This window comes from Nannobrachium achirus, assembly GCF_963921795.1.
Source record: "Nannobrachium achirus genome assembly, chromosome: 11".
Classification (NCBI taxonomy): domain Eukaryota; kingdom Metazoa; phylum Chordata; class Actinopteri; order Myctophiformes; family Myctophidae; genus Nannobrachium; species Nannobrachium achirus.
This window is the reverse complement of record NC_137820.1, coordinates 11,861,476-11,886,536: the sequence shown is the minus strand read 5'-3', so window position 1 is coordinate 11,886,536 and position 25,061 is coordinate 11,861,476. Positions and strand designations below refer to the sequence as shown.

General features: G+C 44.8%; 1 protein-coding gene and 1 long non-coding RNA gene across 2 annotated transcripts in view; both read left to right on the top strand.

The window, feature by feature from the left end:
- Positions 1-25,061, top strand: part of znf423 (zinc finger protein 423) — a gene marked incomplete at its 5' end in the record, with an annotated part of 246,441 nt that overhangs the window by 130,239 nt on the left and 91,141 nt on the right. The window contains 5 exons of the mRNA XM_080737309.1: positions 20,726-20,903; positions 21,428-21,552; positions 22,417-22,498; positions 23,240-23,315; positions 24,612-24,886. Of these exons, the coding sequence (XP_080593435.1) occupies positions 20,726-20,903; positions 21,428-21,552; positions 22,417-22,498; positions 23,240-23,315; positions 24,612-24,886 (736 nt within the window). The remainder of the gene's footprint in view (positions 1-20,725; positions 20,904-21,427; positions 21,553-22,416; positions 22,499-23,239; positions 23,316-24,611; positions 24,887-25,061) is intronic.
- On the top strand, positions 11,287-13,910 carry LOC308294046. Its single transcript, XR_013962515.1, has 2 exons — positions 11,287-11,959; positions 13,352-13,910. It is a non-coding gene; the product is annotated as an uncharacterized lncRNA (long non-coding RNA).

Sequence of the window (25,061 nt, the reverse complement as noted above, 5' to 3'; positions counted from 1 at the left end):
CTGCTTTCCCATCCATGTTTCCACTCGAGTTGGTGTAACCTGTAGCACAGTGTTTCTCAAACCTTTACATTTCAAGGTCTCCCCTTAACTCTGACAGTGTACAAATGGAACCAAATGGACCCGTCAGGGTTCATTTGGTTCCATTTGTACACTGACAGAGTTACAGACTTGTAAGGGTCAATTTAGACCCCCTAAAGGGACCCACAGAGTCCCTGGAATCCACTTTGAGAACCACTGCTGTAGCAAACCCCCAGAATGCAATCTGTGACACGCTCCAGAGAGAGTGCACTGTTGTGGGAGCGTGTCGGGAAGAAACCTTGTATCTCCAAGTTTCAAATTTGTATGTTTCTTCGCCAAGTAAAGCCCTGCTTCATCATACAAGGCTGTCGCACAACAGTAGTGAAAACAGCAGATCTACAAGCACCGAGGTGTTGTGTGCTTGTAGATCGGCTGTTTTCATCATTTTTAAAATGATAAATACAATACTGGCTTTCAAGCAGTTTCAAGGGGCACACTTGACCCTTCTCAGGGGCACACCAAAGGTCCCCATGCGCAGTGATTGAGAAACACTGCCTTAGTCGAACTAATGACACATAGAAATACAGAGCTTTCCCCCAATATTGTAACCTTTTATCAGAATGATAAACCCCTTGAGATGCATCATGTCGTTTTGGAGGGGGTCCTTGACAGTAATGCACTAAGCGTACAGTACACAAGATGATACATCACAAATACATCTGTACAGACAAACAACCAGAACTGGCCGCTCCCGCCCCACAAGCTCACCCAACAGGATAGTAAAATGTAAAACTATCTGAATAAAATCAGTAAGACGCCCTAAGGGCGAGGTCGACCTGAGACCTCAGAACACGACACAATTAAAAAGCAGGAGTTAAACTACTAGTAAGACACCTCAGGGTGACTTGCGACCTCAGGGTGACATGCGACCTCGCCCTAAAGGTCGAGTCGTGCCAATTCTTGGCCATCTGGCCAACCACAGCGTTTCTCTGACGATTCTAGTTGTTGTCATTCTGGGGGGAGTTTGTTCATGTTTTTGTGAGGGTATCAACCCTAGGAGAGACGGGGAGAACATGCAAACTCCACACAGAAAGGCCCTATCGCCAACCCCACCTAGGGTGTGGGCGCTGATAAGATCCATATCTGGAGTTGGTGAGGTCAGATGTAGATGTATTGGCCAGCTCCATAAATGGAGATGTCTTGGCTATATGGAGCGTGACATGAGGCGTGACGCACGGACGGACAGACAGACAGACAGACAGACAGACATGATCTGCAGGTTTTCATACTAAATGCGATCTACAGTCGCAAATAAAAATCAAAGTACATGCATGCAGTAACTTGCCCATGCAACATTCTTTGTCACACAACACACCTAGCTGATATGTAAAGTCACAACTTGCAGATCAGCTATTGACTATTTTGGAAAATATTGTTTTGAAAACTTGTAATTTTAGATTTTTTTTTTTAAATGTTTACCTGTTAGGCTAATGACCGAAATGGAGACGTCGGGGTGGTCTGAAAATGTGCCCCGCTTCACCAACCAATGAGAGTTCCAGTCATTCAGCTTTGACACCAGACTTCTAAGACGCCTAAGGGTGAAAAGCGATCGCGCAGAGTGGTTGCCCTAACAGGGCATCATCTGGGAATCAGATGTAGAGGTCAGCTCCATATATGGAGATCTAGGTGATGATCCAGTCGTCTCCATCTGGGAATCAGATGTAGAGGACAGGGATCTCTATATATGGGCATAAAAGGGACAATTAATTTGCAAGTTTGACTCGTGTCGCGGCAAACACACTGGTTATACTGACACAATATGTCCATATACTGTATGAGCATTCCCAGATACGGGCTTAATATTGATGCCATATAAGGGATTCTATTAGTGTGGTTGCTCTAACATGGAATCATCTGGGAATCAGACGTAGAGGTCAGCTCCATATATTGAGATCTAGGTGATATACTGGGCATGAAGCCATGTTATGCTGTGCTTGTGCACTATATATGTTGTTGGCGGAGTCGTGCACATACTGTACTGTACGTTGCACATGCTGTTTGTGTATGAAATAAAATAAACAATTATTATTGATCCCTGGGGGGAAATTCAGGAATGCATTCAGCAGCATGTTGTATGTGATGCGAGGGGCAAACTTGTCATCTGCCAGTCCCCTCATCCCCACCCACCCCTTAGCCCCCTGCCTGTAACCTTCTGCCCTTACACACACACACACACACACACACACACACACACACACACACACACACACACACACACACACACACACACACACACACACACACACGCTGCCCATATGGAGCAGTTGGCGCCCAAAAGAGTCCAAAGCAGCCGGACCCATTCCCAGGGCAGAAGGTGAGGGTCCCCACAGCCTGCACTGTGTGTGTGTGCGTGTGTGTTAATGTGTGTGTGTGTGTGTGTGTGTGTGTGTGTGTGTGTGTGTGTGCGTGCGTGTGTGTGTCCGTCCATCCTGTCCTCTAGGGCTAAAGCCCAGGACAGACTGCAGCGTCCTCCTTTTTCTCTGTCCTCACCGCAGTGTGTGTGTGTGTGTGTGTGTGTGTGTGTGTGTGTGTGTGTGTGTGTGTGTGTGTGTGTGTGTGTGTGTGTGTGTGTGTGTGTGTGTGTGTGTGTGTGTGTGTGTGTGTGTGTGTGTGTGTGTGTGTGTGTGTGTGTGTGTGTGTGCAGGGACGTGCTGGGCCCCTGATTCAGCCCGGGAAAGAAGAGTTGGAGAGGCCCTCATTGCGTGCTATAGAGAGATTTTTGACAAAGTGACAAGCCAATGGGCCAGTTATATTTCGTCCTTGTCGGGTGGAAACATTGTATGTCCAAAACCGTTTGTTTTGTATTTATCATTTAAAAAATTATTTAAACTAGTGAAAACAGCCGATCTACAAGCACACAACGCCTCGCACCGCGAGGCCTTGTGTGCTTGTAGATCTGCTGTTTTCACTACTTTTGTGCGACGGCCTTGTATGATGAAGCAGGGCTTTGCTTTGCGAAAAAAATTACAAATTTGAAACTTGGAGATACGAGGTTTCTGCCTGACAGTGATGATTTACTTTGTTGGCCGCCCAGCCCCCAAAATGGAACAAAGGCCGACATTTTATTTAATTTCTTTTCCTAATGGCCGGCCTGGACCGGCCGGGAATGAACCGGCCGTTCGGGAGTTGTCCCACTTTTCCCAATGGCCAGCACGTCCCTGTGTGTGTGTGTGTGTGTCCTAACAGACGGTATCCCATGTGACCTAAAAGGACGGCAGCAGAGGACTGTGGGTCCTCTAGGCACAGGCTGGGGTCACAGAGAATGTGTGTGTGTAGAGAGAGAGAGAGAGAGAGAGAGCTGTTGCACCCAGCTAATGTACTGTAGCTCCATATTTTGGGTCAAGAACTCCCCAATCACGGCCTCCCGTCTCTCGACTGCAGTGTGAGAGAGAGTGTGAGAGCAAACTGTAGATGTTTCTACTGTATTTTGACTTGGTGACGTCACGACGTCCTCGTGATACTACAAACCACAGAGAGGCAGAGACCTGATTGTGAAGAACAAGTCGGTGTCTCGGTTTTTCTCACGTTGACCTCATTATTGTTTTGTGCGTCACTTCACCGTCTCTCCCGCTGCAAAAAAACAACAACTCGGTAATCAATTCAATCCGTATTTCGGGCACGGCATAAGTGAAATACACTGCAAAAACAGATTTTCAACAAAGTAAAGAAATCTTTTTTTGTAACATAGTATTATGTTTGGTCTTTTCAGTTCTCATTTGAAGGAAGTTGTTGCTAGTTTTAAGCTAGAAAAAATGCTTACCCCATTAGCAGATTTATTTGCTTGTTATGAGACAATTTAGGCTAGATTTTTAAATGTGTGAAAATAGCTGTTCTACAAGCTCTACATGATCAGTAGGACACGTTGTGAGCAATTCGTTCCATAGAAATTTGGTGTCGTAGAGGGAAGAAAATCAGGGGCCAAGTACAGACCCTTGGGAGTCCCCCGGTCAACGAAGTAGACCGGGACAGGCATCACCCAACATAGTATAGGGAAGGGGTCTTCAACAGGGACCCCTAGGGGGTCCTCAGAGTTACTACAGGGGCTCCTCCAAATGTTTGTGTGATAGAAACCTTTTTTCTCCTTTTTTATATTAGCCACTTGAACCCTAGCGTCCATATTCTGAGAACTTTAGCCAAAAATAGCCCGATCTACAAGCTCACATCACCTCGCAGCGCGAGGCGCTGTGAGTTTGTAGATCGGCTATTTTCGGCAAAGAGCTTTGGTGTAGAGGGGGAAAAAGAGCAGACTAAGTACAGTTTTTTAAGTATTGTCGGTTCAAGTGGTTAAATATCTGAAAACACAAATTGACATGAATCCAAAATACACTGATCTTGTGCTATCAAAAAATGAAACTATATGGAATCTATGAAAAGGTTGTGGGGGGTCCCTGCTTCATCGCTCTCTCTCATAAGGGGTCCTTAGCCTGAAAACGTTGGAGACCCCTGGTATAGGGTTTAAGGGTTAATGGTGCTGATACAGGACAAGCACCCAAGCTGTTGTGTAATTTTGTCTCTCCGGCCAAGTATAGTCCCAGTTGTAGGCTACTGCCATTTAAAATCACTCAGAGCTTGGATGGTTTAGGCACATGTCACAAAGAATGACACGGCCTGCTTTGTCTTCACCGATAGATGGTTGTGCACACAACAGTTCAACCTGCTGTCATTGACATACCGGACTGGAAACGGCTTCTTCTGGGGTCTGGAAATGTCTGTAAGATTCCGTAGGAGGTACGCCACACTATTCCATTAGTCAGAAGATGGATTTTTAAATGTTCCATCAAACTTGATTGTCGAAAGAATTGAGTATCGAATTGGAATGTAGTGTGTGTGTGTGTGTGTGTGTGTGTGTTTGTGTGTGTGCGCGTGTGCGTGTGCGTGTGTGTGTGTGTGTGTGCGTGCACGTGCGCGTGTGCGTGTACATGGCTGCCCAGGGTGGAAGTTGTTTTTGTGCCCCCTGCGGTGAGTCTGGGGCTCCAGTTTTTGTGTGTGTGTGTGAGCGAGAGACAGAAAGTGAGAGTGTGTGTGATTGTGCGCGCGCGCGTGTGTGTGTGTGCGTGCATGCGTGTGCGCGTGTGTGTGTGCGTGCATGCGTGTGCGCGTGGGCGTGTGAGGGCTGCCTGGGGCCATGGGATGTGGCCTGGGGTGCAATGGAAGGAGGGATGAAGGGAGAGAGGGATAGAGGGATGGGAGGTCAGCAGGGGTCTCACTGGGAAAGGTAGCAGGACTGGGCTGGTAGCCAGGCAGCAAGGTGGAAACAAGTTGGATGGACAGAGAGAGAGAGAGAGAGACAGAGAGGGAGGGAGGGGGAGGAGGGGGCTGGGGGGAGGGCAGAAAGAGGGGATAAATATACCGGATAAGGTCAAGGACATTTTCAGACAGAAAAAGGATTCTAAGACACGCACAAACACGAACCAGCTAATGTTATTGTTTTAATTGACTCTTTGTCTCTCCTTTTTTATATTAGCCACTTGAACCCTAGCGTCCTTATTCGGAGAACTTTAGCCAAAAATAGCCGATCTACAAGCTCACAACGCCTCGCAGCGCGAGGCGTTGTGAGTAGATTGGCTATTTTCGGCAAAGATCTTTGGTGTAGAGGGGAAAAAAGAGCAGACTAAGTACAGTTTTTTTAAAGTATTGTCGGTTCTGGATAAGGTCAAGGACATTTTCAGACAGGAAAAGGATTCTGAGACACTCAAAAAAAACACACGAACCAGCTAATGTTGTTGTTTTAATTGACCCTTTGTCTGCCTTTCTGGTTAGGGATGGGACGATGTGAAAATTTCATATCACGATTATTGTGACCAAAGAAATGACGATTTACAACATTATCGAGATAATCAAAATATCCATTTTCCCGTGGTGGAACATTTGCCAAGAAATAGCAGATCTACAAGCTCACAACGCGTCGCAGACATCTGATAGAGACTGAAAAAAAGACTATCAAGTATGTATATTATAAGTACCTTTTACCAATTATAGAGGGTTTAAGTGGTACAGGATATGCAGCTCGGCAAAAAGAAGTGAATTGATCCCAGTGCATGACGGAGGACGATATCACGATAAATTAAATCTCCACGATACGATTATCGTGAGTGTTTTTTATAACGATAATCGACAATATCGCTTATCTTCCCTGACTTGCAGGGTCAACTGCAGGAAGGACAATAGGCTTATTTATATGCTCTTACTGGGGAGCCCCCTCCCCTCCCTGTCCAATCTTCACTTTATACGGATGGCACTATAGGTGTGCAGTCTGTGAATGAAGCCACACACATCACAATGCATTCAGTGTAGAGTAGACCAAGGGTCTTCAACAGGGGGTCCGGGACCCCTAGGGGGTCCTCAGAGTTACTACAGGGGAGCCTCCAAATCTTTGTGCAAATCTTTGGAACCTTTTTAATCCTTTTTTTATATTAACCACTTGAACCCCAGTGTCCATATTCTGAGAACTTTAGCCAAAAAATAGCAGATCTGTAGAACGGCTATTTTTGGCAAAGAGGTTTGGTGTAGAGGGGAAAAAGAGCAGACTACGTACTGAGTCAAGTTTATTAAGTATTGACGGTTCAAGTGGTTAAATATCTGAAAACACAAATTTACATGAATTAAAAATACACTGATGATTGTGCAGTCAAATGATTGAATGATTGAACTACAGTATATGGAATCTATGAAAAGGTGGTGGGGGTCCCCGCTTCATCTCTCTCTCAACTAAGGGGTCCTTGGCCTGAAAACGTTGAAGAATCCTGGTGTAGACGATGGGGATGGATGGCCTCAAGTGATGAACTGGCTGCTTGCGGCATGCTGCTGACTAGTGTGGTGAATGGGCGAATGAATGTCTCTGTTGGCCAAAATGGACATCACACTCATTATAAATAATTAACCTGTGAGGACTAAATTACAATGTACAATGTAAACCACTTAAAACGTAGGAGACCCCCAGGGGTCCATACTAGGCCACTTCATTTTCCCCTCTACTACACCAAAGCTCTTCGAAAAGAAATGTCAAGCCGCTCTACAGTACAAGCTCACTACGCGTGGCATTGCTACGTTTCGGCCTTTCGGTCGTTGTCAGAAACAAGTAATGCCAGCAGCCAGGCACAAATGAATCTCCTTTTAACCCATTTTAGGCCTAGAATTATTGAATGCTTTAACCAGTGAAAAATAGCAGATATACAAGCTCAGCTTGTAGATCTGCTATTTTTGAAAAAGTCGTGAAAATGTGTGCAAATCTTTGAATATATGGATTTTCAAAGCTTCTGGAACTAAATATTTTGAGATGGGGGTCCGTGGCCAAATACATATCGTTTTGGGGGTCCTTCACATGAAAAAGTATGAGAACCACTGACATAGTAGTCTCTCAAGAACAGACTAACTGAGCTCCATTTAAGTGAAAAGGACATTTCCTTTGACAATGGCTAAGCCAGATTGCTGACATATAGCAACATAGGTTTTCCAAAAACCTTAGAAGGATTCAAAAGACACTTATAGAATCGGGTCAAAATTCACGATTTTTCAAAAATAGCAGATATACAAGCTCACAGCGCGGCACCGAGTGCCGCGCTGTGAGCTTGTATATCTGCTATTTTTCAATAGTTAAAACATTCAATAATGATACACTATAATGTGTACCCTTTCTAAATGGGTTAAAAGAACAGAGCCGGGGTTTTACTCCGAGGTGGCGAGATGAGTCAGAAGCAACTTCTATTATCCCCACTTTTATCCAGTTAATCAGACCCTTCGGTGGATAGGATTATAGCTCAGATAGAACATTTAGTTTCTTGGGTTCTAACTTGACTAAATCAATTATTTATTTCAGCTTTATTTCGATAGCGACATTAAGAGAGAGAGAGAGACATGAAAGGCGGACTGAGAAAGGGGAAAAGACACACTGAAAAAGGCGGTCTGCGCCCATGTGATAATGTGCCATGTGATAATGTGCCATGTGCGCCCTAAGGATTCAGCCATGGGGGCAAACTAGCGATGCATGGGACGATATGAAAATTTCATATCACGATTATTGTGATAAAAGAAATAGTGATTTACGATGTTATCGCGAAAATCAAAATCCATTATCCTGGGGCGGAACATTTGCCAAAAAATAGCCAATCTACAAGCTCATAACACATCACAACGCGACGCGTTATGAGCGTGTAGATCGGCTACTTATCCGAAAATATTCAAAGTTTTAGGTCTGAGAGGCTAAATCTCATCAAATCCGGTGGTCCGTGGCCGAATAAATAATGGACCTTGATGTGAAAAGGGTTGAAAAGTACTGTTTTTATACTGAGGTAGACGAGAAGGGAGGAAGAAAGAGGAGAGAGAAACTCAGGGAGAGAGAGAGGGAGAGATGGAGCAAGGAGAGAGGGGGGGGAGAGGACAAGGCACAGGGGACACAGTGATCAGCATGTGTGTCTTCATTACAGTGTCCCACCGAGGCTGTGTCCTCCACAGGCTGTCCGCTATCTGGCCTATTAATCCATCTGGCCCGGGAACAGCATTGTCACGCGTCGTTTTATGCTTTAACCATTGAAAAATAGCAGATATACAAGCTCGCAGCGCGGCACTCGGTGCCGCGTTGCGAGATCTGCTATTTTTTGAAAAATCGTGAACGTTTGTGCAAGGCTTTGAATGTTTCCCCCCGATTCTAAAAGTGTCTTCTAAATCCTTCTAAGGTTTTTTTTTTGTCTTTTTTGACAAAACCTATGTTTCTGTGTCAGTGGTGCTCAAACCTTTTCATGTCAAGGACCCCCCAAGATGCCACGTATTTGGCCGCGGACCCCCATCTCAAAATATTTAGTTCCAGGGACCCCCCAGAAGCAAATATTTGAGTTACAAACGTTATATTCAAAGATTTGCACGCATTTTCACGACTTTTCAAAACACCGCGCTGCAAGCTTGTATATCTGCTGTTTTTCAATAGTTGAAGCATTGAATAATTCGAGGCCTAAATAGGTTAAATAAATGTGCTGTGTGCGTGCGCGTCTGTACAAACCCCGTGCGCGCACGCATGCACGCGCACACTTCCCGTCCTTTCTCAGTCAGACTCCGGCGGTCGATGTGGTCGCACGTGTTCCGCTCTCATTTAAATGTGTAACATCTCTGGACACTTAGTGAGGAAGATCCTCTCCTCTCCTCCAGAGGTTAGAATCTGTCCGGTTGTCCATCTGGTCGCTTTGCTCTGCCTCTCTCTCTCTGCCCCTTTAGTCCTCTCCATCCAGGCCAGGGCGAGGGGGTTGAAGGCCTGCATCATGGGCCCTATGTGGGGAGAGAGAGACGGGTGGGAGGGGAGAGATGGACGGACGTCCATGCCGTAATGAGCAGCCACATTAAAGTGGAGGGAGGGATGCAGAGAGGAAGGGAGGAGGGGAGAGAGAGAGGCATGGGGGCACAGCATGGCCAAGGACAGAGATGAAGACCCAGGAAGAAAGGGACCGATGGGGGACCGGAGCCGAACGGGGCAGGGGGGGGGGGGGGGCGGGACGACAGCGTCCTCCACTCTAGAGATGGGATTTTTGATTTTTGAAGTGAGCCGGATCTCTGGAATCCGTTTCTTTCAAAGGGCCGTTCAAAAGACTGGCCCTAGTTACTTTGTAGATTTTGATTATAATTACAAATAACTTCAACCCTATATACCTTTATTTTCGGACTTGTATAGGTACATTCCTGCCATTTGAAAATAGCCGATCTACAAGATCTACAAGCTTGTAGATCTGCTATTTTTAAAAAGATTGTTCTACATTTTACTCACTGGAAAACCTGTGAAACAGGACATCCTGCATAATGAGTACTTTCTGCTATTGGTACTTTAAAGGAGTAGTTCACCCCCAAAATGTGATTATAGTAAATTTACCCCCATTGATTACGGATGGGGACTCCAAATGCATTCGGGTCCCCATCCGTAATCAGTGGGGGTGAATTTATTGTTTTACATAAGTAAAGAATGTTTGTATGAAAGGAACGGCTCTCCTCTCCTCTCCTCTCCTCTCCTCTCCTCTCCTCTCCTCTCCTCTCCTCTCCTCTCCACTCCCCTCCTCTCCTCTCCTCTCCTCCCCTCCCGAGGTTTCTTCTCTAATTTAACTTTTCATTGAAATGTATTTCCCTTCGCCCCCCTCTCTCTCTCCCAGTTTGAGAGCTCTTGGCGTTGTCTTGCCACAGGTTCCCTGGCGGCGGGCCTCCACAAAGGCGCCGCTAAAAAGCCGTGTGATCCTCCATTTTAGCGCTAGCCACGCTAGTCAGAGGATTAGGGCTCTTTAATGACGCTAATCTCTCCCTCCTTTCTCCTTCTCTTTCTGTTGCCCCCCCGCCCGCACCCCCCACCACAACCACCCTCTGAAGTGATTTCTCTCCCTCTTGCGCTCTCTCCTTTTCTCTCTCTCTCTCTCTCTCTCTCTCTCTCTCTCTCTCTCTCTCTCACTCTCTGGCTCTGTCGTTCTCCCGGTCTGCCTCTGTTGGACCACCGCTATGCCCCCCACTCAGAGGCATTGGCGTTTAACCCACGTATACCGGGAACGCACGTACATTTTTTTTTCCGCTTTAGCCATTATTTTATATGCTTTAACTATTTAAAAATAGCAGATATACAAGCCCAATCTGCTATTTTTTGAAAAAACGTCGCAAATTAGTGCAAATCTTTGAAAATATATAATTATTTAGATGGGGGTCCGCGGCCAAATACATGACATTTTGGAATTGGAATTGTAGGTATTACATTTAACTCTTATACTGCTTTGAACGTTCCTGTTCGCCCCAATCCGCAAGAAGCTCCCATGCCGATACGGCCGTTCGTTCGTTTGATGTTTTTTATGGATTATGATAAAAGCGGTCCTTGCGCAACTTGTGAATCTATAATCGGTCGTCGGGGTCTTTTGAGGACAGCCGGAAACCGTTCATAAAAAAAAAAGTAAACAGACTGTCCTGGCTCCGCCTGCCCAGAGCGACCAGAGCGCCTAGCTGCCAGGGGCGTCAATTGGGTATGGCAGGGGTATGCAGCTGCCATACCTTGACAGGGGGAAATAATAAAAATGTACTTTTCATCGTGCCTGTTGCTAAGGTATGGCAACATGACTGGTGTCTTCACCAGACACCAGTCATGTTGCCATACCTTAGCTTGTTCTGAACTGACGCCACTGCTAGCTGCTAGCAGCCTTGAGCTGAGGGACTATATTGTTTTATGCATCGCCGTTAGTAGAGAAAGAGAGAGAGAAACGTTGGTACAAGCGATCATTTTGTCGGAAATCAGTTGTTTTATAGTATTAGTAGTATAGTAATTGTAGTAGGTAGTAGTATTTAGCAGTACTAGAATATTGAGATGTATTAGGCCAAGTACTAGGACCTGCTCAGCCTCTGCTTGTTTGTATCATTCCGCCGAAGCAAAGCGACCATCCCCCACCACCCCGGGGCCGGGGAGGTGCCAAATGGCCGGGGTCAGCAGCAGACCCACGGAAGGAAAGTTTCGACAACAAACTTTAGGATTACAACCTGAACCTACCCGCGTTGGTGACCCAGCAGCGCCCACGAATGGTGGTGGTGGTCGTGATGATGATGATGATGATGATGAAGAAGAAGAGAAAAAGATTCCTGTAGTGTAGGCGTTGGCTTTGAAGAGAAACATATTCCATTTCTTGGCGCCGTTGGTCGCGAAGAACCGGGTCAAAAAGTGGATCAATAGCCTCCTGATATCCCGATATGGACTCGGAGACCCCCGCCATACTTGACACTCCTGAGAGTGAGACCCCCGTGCTGGATGGATCCCTATAACACCACATCTTCGGCGCAGCAAGAGACCACCGCCCGCCGTGACCGCCGCCCATTCAACAACCAGACGTACAGAGGCAGAGACTCACTGGACGATGGCCATGATTCTACTGTCCAAACTAAAGTGGTAAGAATCCAGTGCATCTGCATGTATGTATACTGTATGTGATAGCATCGCTTCAGGCGTTCTTTCCACCGCATCCGTGATGAAGCCTGCTAGTTTACTAGGCTAGAAGCCTGCAGGCTCAAGCCTCAAGCCGAGGCGTGTCAATCAAACCATGGTCTGAGTGGTCTCTATTGCGAATAAACCAGTGGGATCCGGCTAGAGCCCGCCTACTGCATCCGGCTATTTACACGTACACATACATGCAAGAAATGTTTCCGTATCCGGACCGGATCAGCAATTTGATCCAAGCATAGAGTTAGGATCCAAGTGTATGCGTTTGTTTTTGTCGCTATACAGGACACGTGGAGTTCCTATCACGCGCGTGCACGTACTGCGTGTAGTGTACGGTGCATTGCACAGCTACTAGGATTTTTTATTTGATGGGAATTTAGGATTTATTGGCTTAGTTTGTGTGTGCGTGCCTACGATGCGTGTGTGTGTGAGAGAGGGAGAGGTTTCTTTTTACGTGTGGTGCACGTGGGGCACGTGCACGTACTATGCACGTACGGTGGACGCCCCGCAATGTCGTCGTCGTCATCATCATCATCATCATCATCAGTAGCTGATGTAACAACATCATGATGTAACATCAGTAACACCGCTGATGATGATGAATGATGTAGCCTTTCAATTCTATTCAAAGAAGCTTTATTGGCATGAGAAAACAGTTATAAATAAAAACAGTTGAAAATGGGGAAGATAGCCTATATACAGTTGGAGTACAGCTTTGTGTAAACAGAGCTATGTTGCATTGTGACATTATATATACAGGGTATAAAGGGCATTTCACTGTGACAGTAAATGCATGGTAACTATTTACTATATCTGCATTTTATGTATTACATATGAACTTATTGTAAGTCATTTGCTAAATGTCAAAATTGTAAATTGATTTGTTTACATATAAACTTTTTGATATTTTCCTGGCTATAATTTTAGATGATGAGTCAACGATGATGAGCCTACTTCTTCATTGCCAGCTAGTCGTCCAAGGACAAGGACAAAAACACAAAGAACAAAACACTTTTTTCTGTAAATCAGACTTAGCACCAGGCACATGCTCACATAGACATCAAAGGGGGCTTGAGCCCCTGACTTTTATCCATCTGTAAAAAGTGCCCTCTCCAGACCATGAATGCTGTTTTTACATAATTACTATATATATTTTTTATATATATTTGTGTGGTAAGCAGGGAAGTGCATAGAATGAGAGGCAGGGGTTGAAATTTCTAAAACGGCCTTCTGATGAAAATAGTAGGCTCCTCCACGCATTCTGCTGTGACGCGTTGTGAGCTTGGAGGTGTACTACTTTTCATGTATTTTATAGTAATTATGTATTTGTATAATTTACAGATCGACCATGGGCTCGTGTACGTGGTAGGGGTGCAGAGTTCAGCAGACCCGGCGGAGCCCTTCCGGAGGAGCCTGGCTGGAGTGAAACAGAATGGAGCCCCACACACACACACACACACACACACACACACACACACCCACACACGCACACACGCGCGCACGTGCACACACACACACACACACACTCTGTAGACATGTAGTGGTTGAGGCCTGTGTAAGGACAGGTAGGCCCCAACCTTTTTCCATTTGCAGTATTACAATTGAGTTCTAGTGTCTAAAATGTTGTGTTATATTTTATTTTTTTATTTTCATCAATCATTTGTACTGTACTTCAACCTAAAAAGTGTGAGATAAAGAAAACCCTGAAAGCTGAAGCAGAATTCAGGCTGAAAAGCTCATGTCACTGTCAATGTTCTGCACTGCGCTTACTGCTCTTACACACTAAAAGTGTGTAAAAAAAAAACACTTTCTTGTTTTTATTTTTTTGAATTTGTTTGTAAACAACCACTGATCATACGTGTGATGTTACTGAAGCCAGCAATAAAAGGCTAAAGAGAGATTTCTGCCTGAAAATGTCTCCTTCACAAATATGCATTTTTCTCAGCTTTATGTTCTCAAAGAGCTGTTTTTTAGGCCATATTCTGCAGCCTCTAGCTAATGAATAGAACATGATAAAAACACAAAATCTTTTTCTGTTGCAAAGTAGACATTCTATTCTTCGTTGCCATATAATTGTTGTCTTTATAGTCAAAGCCAATTTTCTCCAGTAGGCCTTCAAAGATGAGCGACAATTCTCAAATTTAGCTGGCAGTGGATGGAGCTTTTTGTTAAATTCTGTGGCAGTAAGAGAGTTAATGTGACTCGGTTCCACAGATGAATATTGTGAAAATAGCAGATCTACATGCTCACAACGCCTCGCAACGCGAGGCGTTGTGAGCATGTAGATCGGCTATTTTCACAATGTTCGCCTCTTGCTAACTTAATATTTGATAGTTTCGCCAGTCCTGTCGAATATTCGGCTATTCGAATACTTTGAGGTTGAATAATTCGAAAAACTAAAAATCACTATTCGTGAATGCCCTAGCAGACGCTATTCATATTTTTTATTTCCGACAGCAGACGCCGTATACGTGCGTTACAGGTCGAACACAGCACTGTGCGTACCCGCCCGGTCTTCCTGGGTTAATAGACTTATACCAGGTTAGTCCCACCATGGGGGCTCTGCGTGTGCCCACAATAGGAGCAGGAAGAAACACTTTCTTTGTTGTTTCTTCTCCTTCCCCCGGCCTTCTCCTCTTGGCTCCTTCATTTTATTTTGGTTTTATAATTGTTTTAATCTTCGCTCTCTTTATTCTTGTACTAACCTGTTGGGTGTCTGTCTGCCTTGAGTCTGGGCTGCGTTTTCTGTTTTGTTGGCTCTGTGTGTGTGTTTGTGTGTGTGTGTGTGTGTGTGCGTGCGTGTGTGCGTGTTTTCGTGTTCATGTGCACAGCCGTGCATTTTGTTTCCAGTTTGGAGCAGTGTTGGAGCTTTAGTCCTATCTGTCCTTTGAGTCACAACACAAAGACATGAGGGAGAAATAGGTGTGTGCATGTGTGTGTGTGTGTGTGTGTGTGTGTGTGTGTGTGTGTTTTACACACTGCACACACACTCGCGCGCGTGTGTGTGTGTGACACTGTAACGTTAAGCATTCTGAGGTTAAAGAATAGCCTGGTACCCTGCAGTCTGAGCAATAGGGGGTGTCTGGATGGACGCATGCACACACGCAAACACACACACACGCACACATACACAGTTACACACACACACAGAAACATACACACACACACACACACACACACACACACACACACACACACACACACACACACACACACACATATTGTAATACTTGCTCAATGGGTGAAGGTTTTAGTTTAGAGTATAATATACTTAATTTAACTCATTAAAAGCCAACCCCGCGATGTCGCGGGAAAAGTAATAGAGTATCTATAGTGCCATCCACGCGATGTCGCGGGAAAAGTAATATATTACTGTAACGGCGAGTAAAAATACCTAGTACAATGGCCGACGCTCCGGAGACGAAATCCGCGCTGATTTGTCATCATCACGGCTCCACGAGCACACAATAGTCATCCCATAACATTGAGGTGGACGGGCCGCCTCATCTTTAATGTCCATTATCTCAAAACTACACTTTAGAAGCGAAGATGGAGGCAGATGCTCGCTTATAAAACACATGTATAAACGCTACGAGCCGATCCAGCATGGCTCCACATAAACAATGATCGGTTCAGTCGAAGGATCCGATGACGTCAGACCGGAAGTACTTCCGGTGGCCTTCAAAATAAGACAAAATAAGACAGCGGCCGTTAATGGGGCCGGGAGGGGGCACTCTGGACCCCCTAATCCGTTAATGTCCTGGGCTCAGAATGAGTTAAGACTCATAGACAAGTGATTCTCAGCGTGGGGTCCCGGGCCCCCAGGGGTCCTTGAAGGGAGTACCAGGGGGGTCCCCCAGCTAAATGAGTTGATATAGCATCAAAATCTGTTTCAACCACTGTCTTATAGGCCTACTAGCTATTCAAGAATTGCAGAACCACAAGCTTGCAGCGCATTGCCATATGACACGTTGTGAGCTTGCACGGCTGCTATTTCTTTTGCCCCCCCCAAAAAAAAGTATATATATATATATATATATATATATATATATATATATCGTCACTGTCGGGCAGAAACCTCTTATCTCCAAGTTTCAAATTTGTATGTTTTTTCACCAAGTAAAGCCCTGCTTCATCATACAAGGCTGTCGCACAAAAGTAGTGAAAACAGCTGATCTACAAGCACACAATGCCTTTTAAATCATTTTAAAAATGATAAATGCAAAACGAACGGTTTTGGACATACAAGGTTTTCACCCGACAGCGACAATATATTATTCCAGAGTCTGTGGCCATGGCCAAATACATAAATGTCGGGGATCTTCACATGCAAATGTGTGTGAACCGCCATAGACACCCGCCTTCCTCATTGCACTCTGGAAGAATAACATTTAACAAATTAAAAAGATTCTTCACATGGCCCTCCTTTCAAATTGGAGCGTATCTTTCCATTCACCCCCCATATTCATGCTGTAATGGCCGTGCGCGGGGCCACAGATGACACGCTGTTTGTTTTTCTCCTGCCAACCGCCTCCAACACTTCCTATTTTTTCACCGTGTCACCCTCCTTCCTCTCACTGCTTCCTCACACTCTCTCCCTTCTTCTGTCTCTCACTCTCATGTAGCGATGGGATGATATGAAAATGTCATATCACAATTAATGTAACCAAAGATGTCAAGATTTACGATATTATGGCGATAATCAAAATGTCCCCAACATCCATTATTATCCTGTGGCGGAACATTTGTCAAAAAATTGCCGATCTACAAGCTCACAACGCGTCGCAAGCGACGCGCTGTGAGCTTGTAGATTGGCAATTTTTTGGCAAAGACATTTGATAGAGTGAAAAAAAAGACTTTATCAAGTATGTATATTACAAGTACCTTTTAACAATAGAGGGTTTAAGTGGTACCGGATATGCAGCTCAGCAAATAAAAGGTGAATTGATCCCAGTGCATGACGGAGGACGATAAATTAAATCTCCACAATACGAATATTTATCATGAGTGTTTTTATCACGATAAACGATAATATCGCTTATCGTCCCATCCCTACTCTCATGTCTGTCTGTCTGTCTGCCTCTGCCTATCTCTCTCTCTCTCTCTCTCTCTCTCTCTCTCTCTCTCTCTCTCCTTGCTACAAGGTTTCATGTTGATATCTCTATTTCATATATTTTCTTAAGCCCACTTTCTTTTCCTTTTTTCGCTCCCAGTCAAATTGATAATTCATATTTTTACAAATTCTTTCTTCTTTTCTTTTCTTCTTTTTTTTTACCCACAACCCCCTGCAGAGTTCTATTTGCTCGTCGCAGCGCCTACATTTTCCCGGCGATCGATTCATCACAAGAATCTGTTTTCCACCCCCTTTCTGTTGGGCGTACCAGTAATACACTGTAGAATAGACAACACACACACACACACACACACACACACACACACACACACACACACACACACACACACACACACACACACACACACACACACACACACACACACACACACACAGTGTGGTGTGTTGGAGTTGGTTGAGGTAATAAAGTGTGTGCCTCAGAGATGGTTTCTAAAATTATCAGATGAGACTTGTTGTGTAGGTGTGTGTGTGTGTGTGTGTGTGTGTGTGTGTGTGTGTGTGTGTGTGTGTGTGTGTGTGTGTGTGTGTGTGTGTGTGTGTGTGTGTGTGTGTGTGTGTGTGTGTGTGTGTGTGTGTGTGTGTGTGTGTGTGTGTTTACATATGGTTAATATTGGCCTATGGGTAATGATGACTCCTGGCAGGGGTCGCTCTGGCTCTGTCTTTGTTTCTGTTGCTATATTCACACTATCTCTGTGTCAGATTGGTTGGCAGACTATAGCAGTGGTTCTCAAAGTGGGGTCCTGGGTCATAACGTAGTGAGCTTGTAGATTGGCTTTTTTTTTTTTAATCTGTCTGAAAATGTTGGAAATTATGGTGGGTCCCTGGCACTAAATATTTTCGAATAGGGGTTCACGGAGTCGCAGACTTTAAAGGCCCAGTTCACCTCTGGGACAACCAGATCTTATTGTATTGTTGTTTGGGACAAGATCAACACAATCCTGAGAATAGAATATTTTGAGAAGCACCGGATTATAGAGTATTTGCTTATTAACTCTCTTACTGCCACGGTAATGTCTTAAACTGCCATCAAAGTAGCTTAAAAGTAGCTTACCTTTGCAATGTTATAGAAAATCTTCCATCCATTTCCTATTTCCAAACACAATCTTTTGTGAAATACAGGCGTATCTGTCATCGAGCCAAGCTGGGAGCAGCCATTTGCAATGAACGAGGCTCGCAAATGTCCCTCGCTCGCACCAGTAGTTTAGAGCATAGAAATGGAGAAACTAGATCCAGGCATAGAAAACGACCAGAAAAGTGATTCCACTGATTCCATGAGAGAGGGCTTGATCATTTAGCGACCTACAACTGGGTTGCAACCTGGTCGGTAGTTTTCACCGACTGGGTCGCTAAATCTACCGACTGGGTCGCTAAATCTACCGACTGGGTCGCTAAATCTACCGACTGGGTCGCTAAATTTACCGACACAGTCGGTAGATTTAGCGACCCAGTCGGTAGATTTAGCGACCCAGTCGGTGAAAACTACCGACCAGGTTGCAACCCAGTTGTAGGTCGCTAAATGATCTCGCCCCTACTGGATTCCATTGTTGTTTATGTGTGGTCGAGATTTGAGATTTGAGTTAGAGGAGCTGTTTCTACTGTAGACACCCGCGCCACCCCTCATCTGCTCACAATGCTCAGACAGGGTAAAGAACGAACGAACGGCCGCTCGTTCATGGCCGTGCGTGCGCTACTTGAATAAACGGAGTAAAAGAGTAAAAGAGATAAATATCAAATAAAGCAAACAAAAATCTTCCTCTCCTCTCCTCTCTCTCTAAAACAAATGCTAAATAGCCTCAATGTGCCACTGCCCCCTTCCTTTGTGCGCACAAAGACGAACAGAACAATATTAAGCATTATTCACCCCCCCCCCCTTTCTTTCATGGTGTTGAATCCTCTCTGAAGTGTCTATTAAAGGCGCCTTGGCCTTTTTGTCGCCTTGCCGTCATACTACAGAGGAGAGGGGAACCGAAAGAAAGAAAGAAAGAAAGATGGCTATGCATAATCTCCTACTGTACGCGAGGCAGATAAATGGAGAGAATATTGTCGTCGTCTTTTTTTTTCCCCTGCTTGGCTCTCAGCGTCTCCTAATCGCACTCTCTGACGTTTCAATCTGCCAAGACCCTAACCCATTAAAGACCCGGTATTGTTTCATACTTTGGCTATTGAAAAACAGCAGATCTACAAGCTCACAGCGCGGCACCGAGTGCCGCGCTGCGAGCTTGTAGATCTGCTATTTTTTTTTTGAAAAATCATGACAATTTGTGCACATCTTTGAAATATACATTTTCTAAAGTGAACATTTGCAACTCGAATATTTGCTTCTGGGGGGTGGGTCCCTCCCTGATACATAATATTTTGAGACGGGGGTCGCGGCTAAATACATATAATTCGAGGGGTCCTTGACATGAAAAAGTTCAAGAACCACTTAAAAAAAAACAAAAAAAAAAAAAAAACGTAGAAGACATTTATAGAACCGGGTCAATATATTCAAAGACTTATGCCTCATTCACACTACAGATATATAGTTGAACGTTTTGCTTGGTAATTCAATGTAATCTCAATGGAAACCAGCTTTAAAGGCTGGATTCCAAGGACAGCCGACACGCCCAGCCTTTAAAGCTGGTTTCCATTGAGATTACATTGAATTACCAAGCAAAACGTTCAACTATATATCTGTAGTGTGAATGAGGCATTAGAATATATTTTCATGATTTTTCAAAAAATAGCAGATTCACAAGCTCACAGTGCGGCACTGTGAGCTTGTTGTTGATCTGCTATTTTATTAATAGTTTAAGCATACAATAACGGTTAAAGTATTAATGCGTAATAATACAGTCCCGGTCTGAATGAACTAATGAAAATATGATGAGGATCTGAGGGTCCGCGGGGACAGACGGAGGGATTGGGACGGGACGGGACGGGATGGGAGGTGAGGGGGAGGTGAAGAAGAGGGAGGGGTTGGAACGAGGGATGGCCGCAGAGGGACGACGAAGGGAGAGAAAATACACTGTGTCCTTATTTCTGAGCTCCGCCGGGGATACATAGTTCTTGGAGCCTCCTATTTAGATGTTGCTTCTGCTGGAGAGAGAGAGAGAGAGAGAGAGAGAGTGTCTCCACTTTCTGTTTCCTCATTGTGATTGTGTGTGTGTGTGTGTGTGCGTGTGCGTGTGCGTGTGCGTGTGCGTGTGCGTGCGTGTGTGTGTGTGTGTGTGTGTGTGTGTTGTGTGTGTGTGTGTGTGTTAGTTACGAGGATAAATGTGTTTCTTTCCTCTTGAATATCCCTCCCTCTCATTTGAACTCCCACAGCCCCCATATCCCCCATTTGGCTCGCAAGAGAGATGTAAAGTCCTCCTCATCATTCTAATACTCCCTTTTTTACACCCACCCCCCCACCCCTTCCGAGACACACACACACACACACACACACACACACACACACACACACACACACACACACACACACACACACACACAGTGAGCCTCTTGTGAACTGTAGCAATGCTTATATTTATGTCTTTCTCTTTCTACGTCTTCCTCCCCCTCTTCCCCTCTCTTTCTCTGTCTGTCTTTATCTCTGTCAGACGGGGACGACGACCCGGCCATGCTCTCCTGGGTGCCCTCGTCCCCCTCCAGTAAAGACGTGGCGTCGCCCTCCCAGCTGGCAGACGGGTGCTGTGACCTGGGCATGGGTACGGGCGGGGAGGAGGAGGGTGGGGCGGGCTTGCCCTACCCCTGCCAGTTCTGTGACAAGTCATTCAGGTGAGGGAAACAAAGCGGACCCACACACACACACTAAGGATGGGCGGCTTGACTTCAGTTTAACATCGCCATTATTTAAAAACGTTTGACTTGGTTGTGATAATGAGTGATAACTAAGAAAGATGCAATTGGAAATTGCAAGTGTGGTTGCCGCGACGTGAATTTCGCAAATTAATTTCGTCCCACCTTTTATTTGCCGAGCTGCATGTCCGGTACCACTTAAACCCTCTATTGTTAAAAGGTACTCGTAATATACATACTTGATACAGTCTTTTTTTCACTCTCTATCAAATGTCTTTGCCAAAAAATAGCTGATCTACAAGTTCACAAGGTTGTGAGCTTGTAGATCTGCTATTTCTTGGCAAATGTTCCGCCCCAGGATAATGGATTTTGATTATCGCGATAATATCGTAAATCGCGATTTCTTTGGTCACAATAATGGTGATATGAAATGTTCATATCGTCCCATCCCTAGATAGAGTTTGGCTCAGAGTGTGTTATTCTCCTCTTCTCCTCCCCTCCAGTCGTCTGAGCTACTTGAAGCGCCACGAGCAGATCCACAGTGACAAGCTGCCTTTCAAGTGTACCTTCTGCAGCAGGCTGTTTAAACACAAGAGGAGCCGAGACCGCCATGTCAAGCTGCACACAGGTGGGCAGCACACCATGATGATGATGATGTTTTCTTTGTCTTTAGAATAGACTTAAAGTTGAATTCAGTGTTTGTACTTTGATTGGACTGAAATTGATACATTGTGACCGCAGCATGACAAATTTAGCTACTTTAAGGGATATTCCACTTTCAAAAAAACTTTTGGTCATTTTATCGGGCCCTCCCCGACCAGGGCCCCTCCCCATACACACCTATTGTAACTTCACACCCTAAATGGGTGTGTATGGGGGAGAAGCCCTGGAGGAGGAGGGCCTGGTAAGTTACATTTACATCAAATATTTAAATACTAAATCAAGCAAATTAAACTGTTCAGGGTGTTCCAAAAAGCCTGATTAGACGATAACATGACCAAAAGTTTTTTTGAAAGCGGAATAGCCCTATATTTGAAGACTTCGGTTATTCAAAAATAGCAGATCTACAGGTCCACAGCATGTCATGATGCGATGCGTCTTGACCTTGTAGATCTGCTATTATTTCGACGGCATACCCAAAATAGAGACGTTGTTGGTTGACGTTGTTCGAATCACCAATGTTGAATAATTCCAATCATCAGACGCATTGGACCTCACACTCGTCAATGCCGTCGTCGCGGTCAACACGCTGCAACGGGAAGCTCCAACCCTTTGGAAGGGGAGGGGGAAGCCGACACTTCTGACGCGTATGAAGCGCATTTGCGACCTTACACTTCGTGCCTCGCACCCAAAATAGCGGATCTACAAGCTCGACTGAGCTTTGTAGATAGGCTATTTTAGGTGCGAGACATAAATCAAGGCTTTACACTGCGTGCAGATGAGCTATCGTAACTTATGAGTGCCATTATCTTGTCTCCATGTCTTGGTGCAGGTGATAAGAAATATAGTTGTCAGGAGTGCGAGGCTGCCTTCTCTCGCTCTGATCACCTGAAGATTCATCTCAAGACGCACAGGTGATTTTTTTTGTCCTCCTCCTCCTGATTCTGTCATTTTGTTCTAGTTCCAGGGTTCCCACGGTCATGAAATTCCTGGAAATATTTTGAAATTAGAAAAATATTTTTCCAGTACTGGAAAAGTTTTGGAATTGATCAACGGTCCTGGAAGGTCCTGGAAAAAAATAGCTATGCATTGTCTTTGGTTATTGATTTTGTTAATACCTCTGAAATGACAAATTCAACATTGGCCAAATTGTTAAATATTAGAGGCAGAAATTGTGAAAATAGCAGATCTACATGCTCACAACGCCTCGCAATGTAGATCTGCTATTTTCACAATAGAAACGTGTTATACAAAATTCCTCAACTCTCTTCAAATATGATTATTTTGGGGGTCACGGCCTGAAAAGTTTGAGAACCACTGGCATACACTACCTGTCTTTGGGCATTGCGCATTGGAGTAAGCGACTCGTTATTGAGCTGAATTATTGTTATATAGTCCTGGAAATCGGGTTAAATATTCTGGTAAAGTTTTGGAAATGAATTGGTAAAGATGTTTGGGAACCCTGGTTCTAGTTCTGACTTTGATCCCATTCCTTTTCTAATAATTCATAATTCTGATTTAGGAATGTGTAAAGAAAATATGTTGATTTTGTTTCCATTCAGTTGTTAATTGATTTCCTATTCAGTTCTTACTATGATTTCTTTGAATTTGATTTCAATTCTTTCTTTGCATTTCTTCTTCTTGTGACCGTCCAGCTCCAGTAAACCCTTCAAGTGCAGCGTGTGTAAACGTGGCTTCTCCTCCACCTCCTCATTGCAGAGCCATATGCAGGTACAGTCAACTAATACTAATACTACTAAGTTTTTGTAATAATCTATTTTGTAAAGTGTTATTGAATTTATGTTTGCTGAATTGTATTTGTCACCCACTCAAGAATGTGTACTGCTTGTTTGTTTGTTTGTTTGTTTGTTTGTTTGTTTGTTTGTTTGTTTGTGGATTATGTATTACTAGAAGCTCGGGCGGCCGAGCGTCTAGTCGGCGCCCTGGCCAACTCGGGAACAATGTAAATAGGGAATGAATGCCCCGCCCTTTAATGCAAACCCCATTATATCTGTTGTCATCTGTTTTGACCATCTGTTTGCCTGTGTCCATTTATGCCCATATATGGAGTTATCTGTCTGTCTGCGTCCATTTTATGCCCATGTATGGAGATCTCTGTAGGAACCGTATTGACCATCTGTTTGCCTGTGTCCATTTATGCTCATATATGGAGATATCTGTATCTGTCTGTCTGCATCCATTTTATGCCCATATATGGAGATCTCTGTATCTGTTTGTCTGTGTCCCTTTATGCCCATCATGGAGATCTCTGTATCTGTCTGTGCCTCCGACTGTGTTGCAGACACAGTGCCGGTTCCCCCTTTAATGCAAACCCCATTATACCTGTTGTCATAGTTTCATGCCCATATATGGAGATCACTGTATCTGTTTGTCTGTGTCCCTTTATGCCCATTATGGAGATCTCTGTATCTGTCTGTGCCTCCGACTGTGTTGCAGACACAGTGCCGGTTCCCCCTTTAATGCAAACCCCATTATACCTGTTGTCATAGGACCCGTTTTGACCATCTGTTTGCCTGTGTCCATTTATGCCCATTGACTCATGTGGTGTACGTGATGTCAGAGCCTTTTATGAAGTCACAATGACTCAGCGCTTGCGGCGATTTCACTGATGAGAGCCTGATGTCAACAATCAGCTCTGCATAAGGAGATTCCGAAAAACCGCGCGGTGGGTCGGGTCGAGGCCCGGCACTGCACTCCGCGCCGCGGCGGGGAACGCGCGTGCCGAATCTGAAGCCGGTGGGACGAACGGTTCTCGAGATACGCGGATTACATACAGACAGACAGACAGACAGACAGACAGACAGAGATTTGTCGCATTTATAGATAGATAGATATATTCTTAGTTCTCGTTCTTTGGTGTACCTTGCTCTTTACTGTACACCGTTCAATTTTTTTCTTTTCATACTTCTCTGTAACTTTGTAAATATCCTTAAACTGCTGTGCTGCCTCCGGGCGACTGATTTCCTCCCTTGGGATAATAAAGGTATCTATCCATCTATCTTCCAGGCTCACCGCAAGAACAGGGAGCACCTGGCCCTGCGGGCAGAGCGGGACGGGGGTAAGAAGTCGGGCGATGGCGAGCTGGACCAGGACCTGTACATGTGTGACTACTGCGAGGAGACCTTCAGCCAGACGGAGGAGCTGGAGAAGCACGTGGTGACCAGACACCCGCAGCTGTCGGACCGCGCCGACCTGCAGTGCATCCACTGTCCAGAGGTGTTCCTGGACGAGGGCTCGCTGCTCACGCACATCGAGACGCAGCACGCCAACCGCAAACACAAGTAAGGGTGCAACGGTTTACAAAATGTACGGTTTGGTTTGGTTTGGTTTGATATTTTGATGTCACGGTTTGATACTTTTTCGAAAAACAAAAAATTAACAGAAATGTCCTTGATTTATAAATGTAAAAAATATAACTACGTATTTTTTTTTTGTTTTAACTTTGAACAATACGGT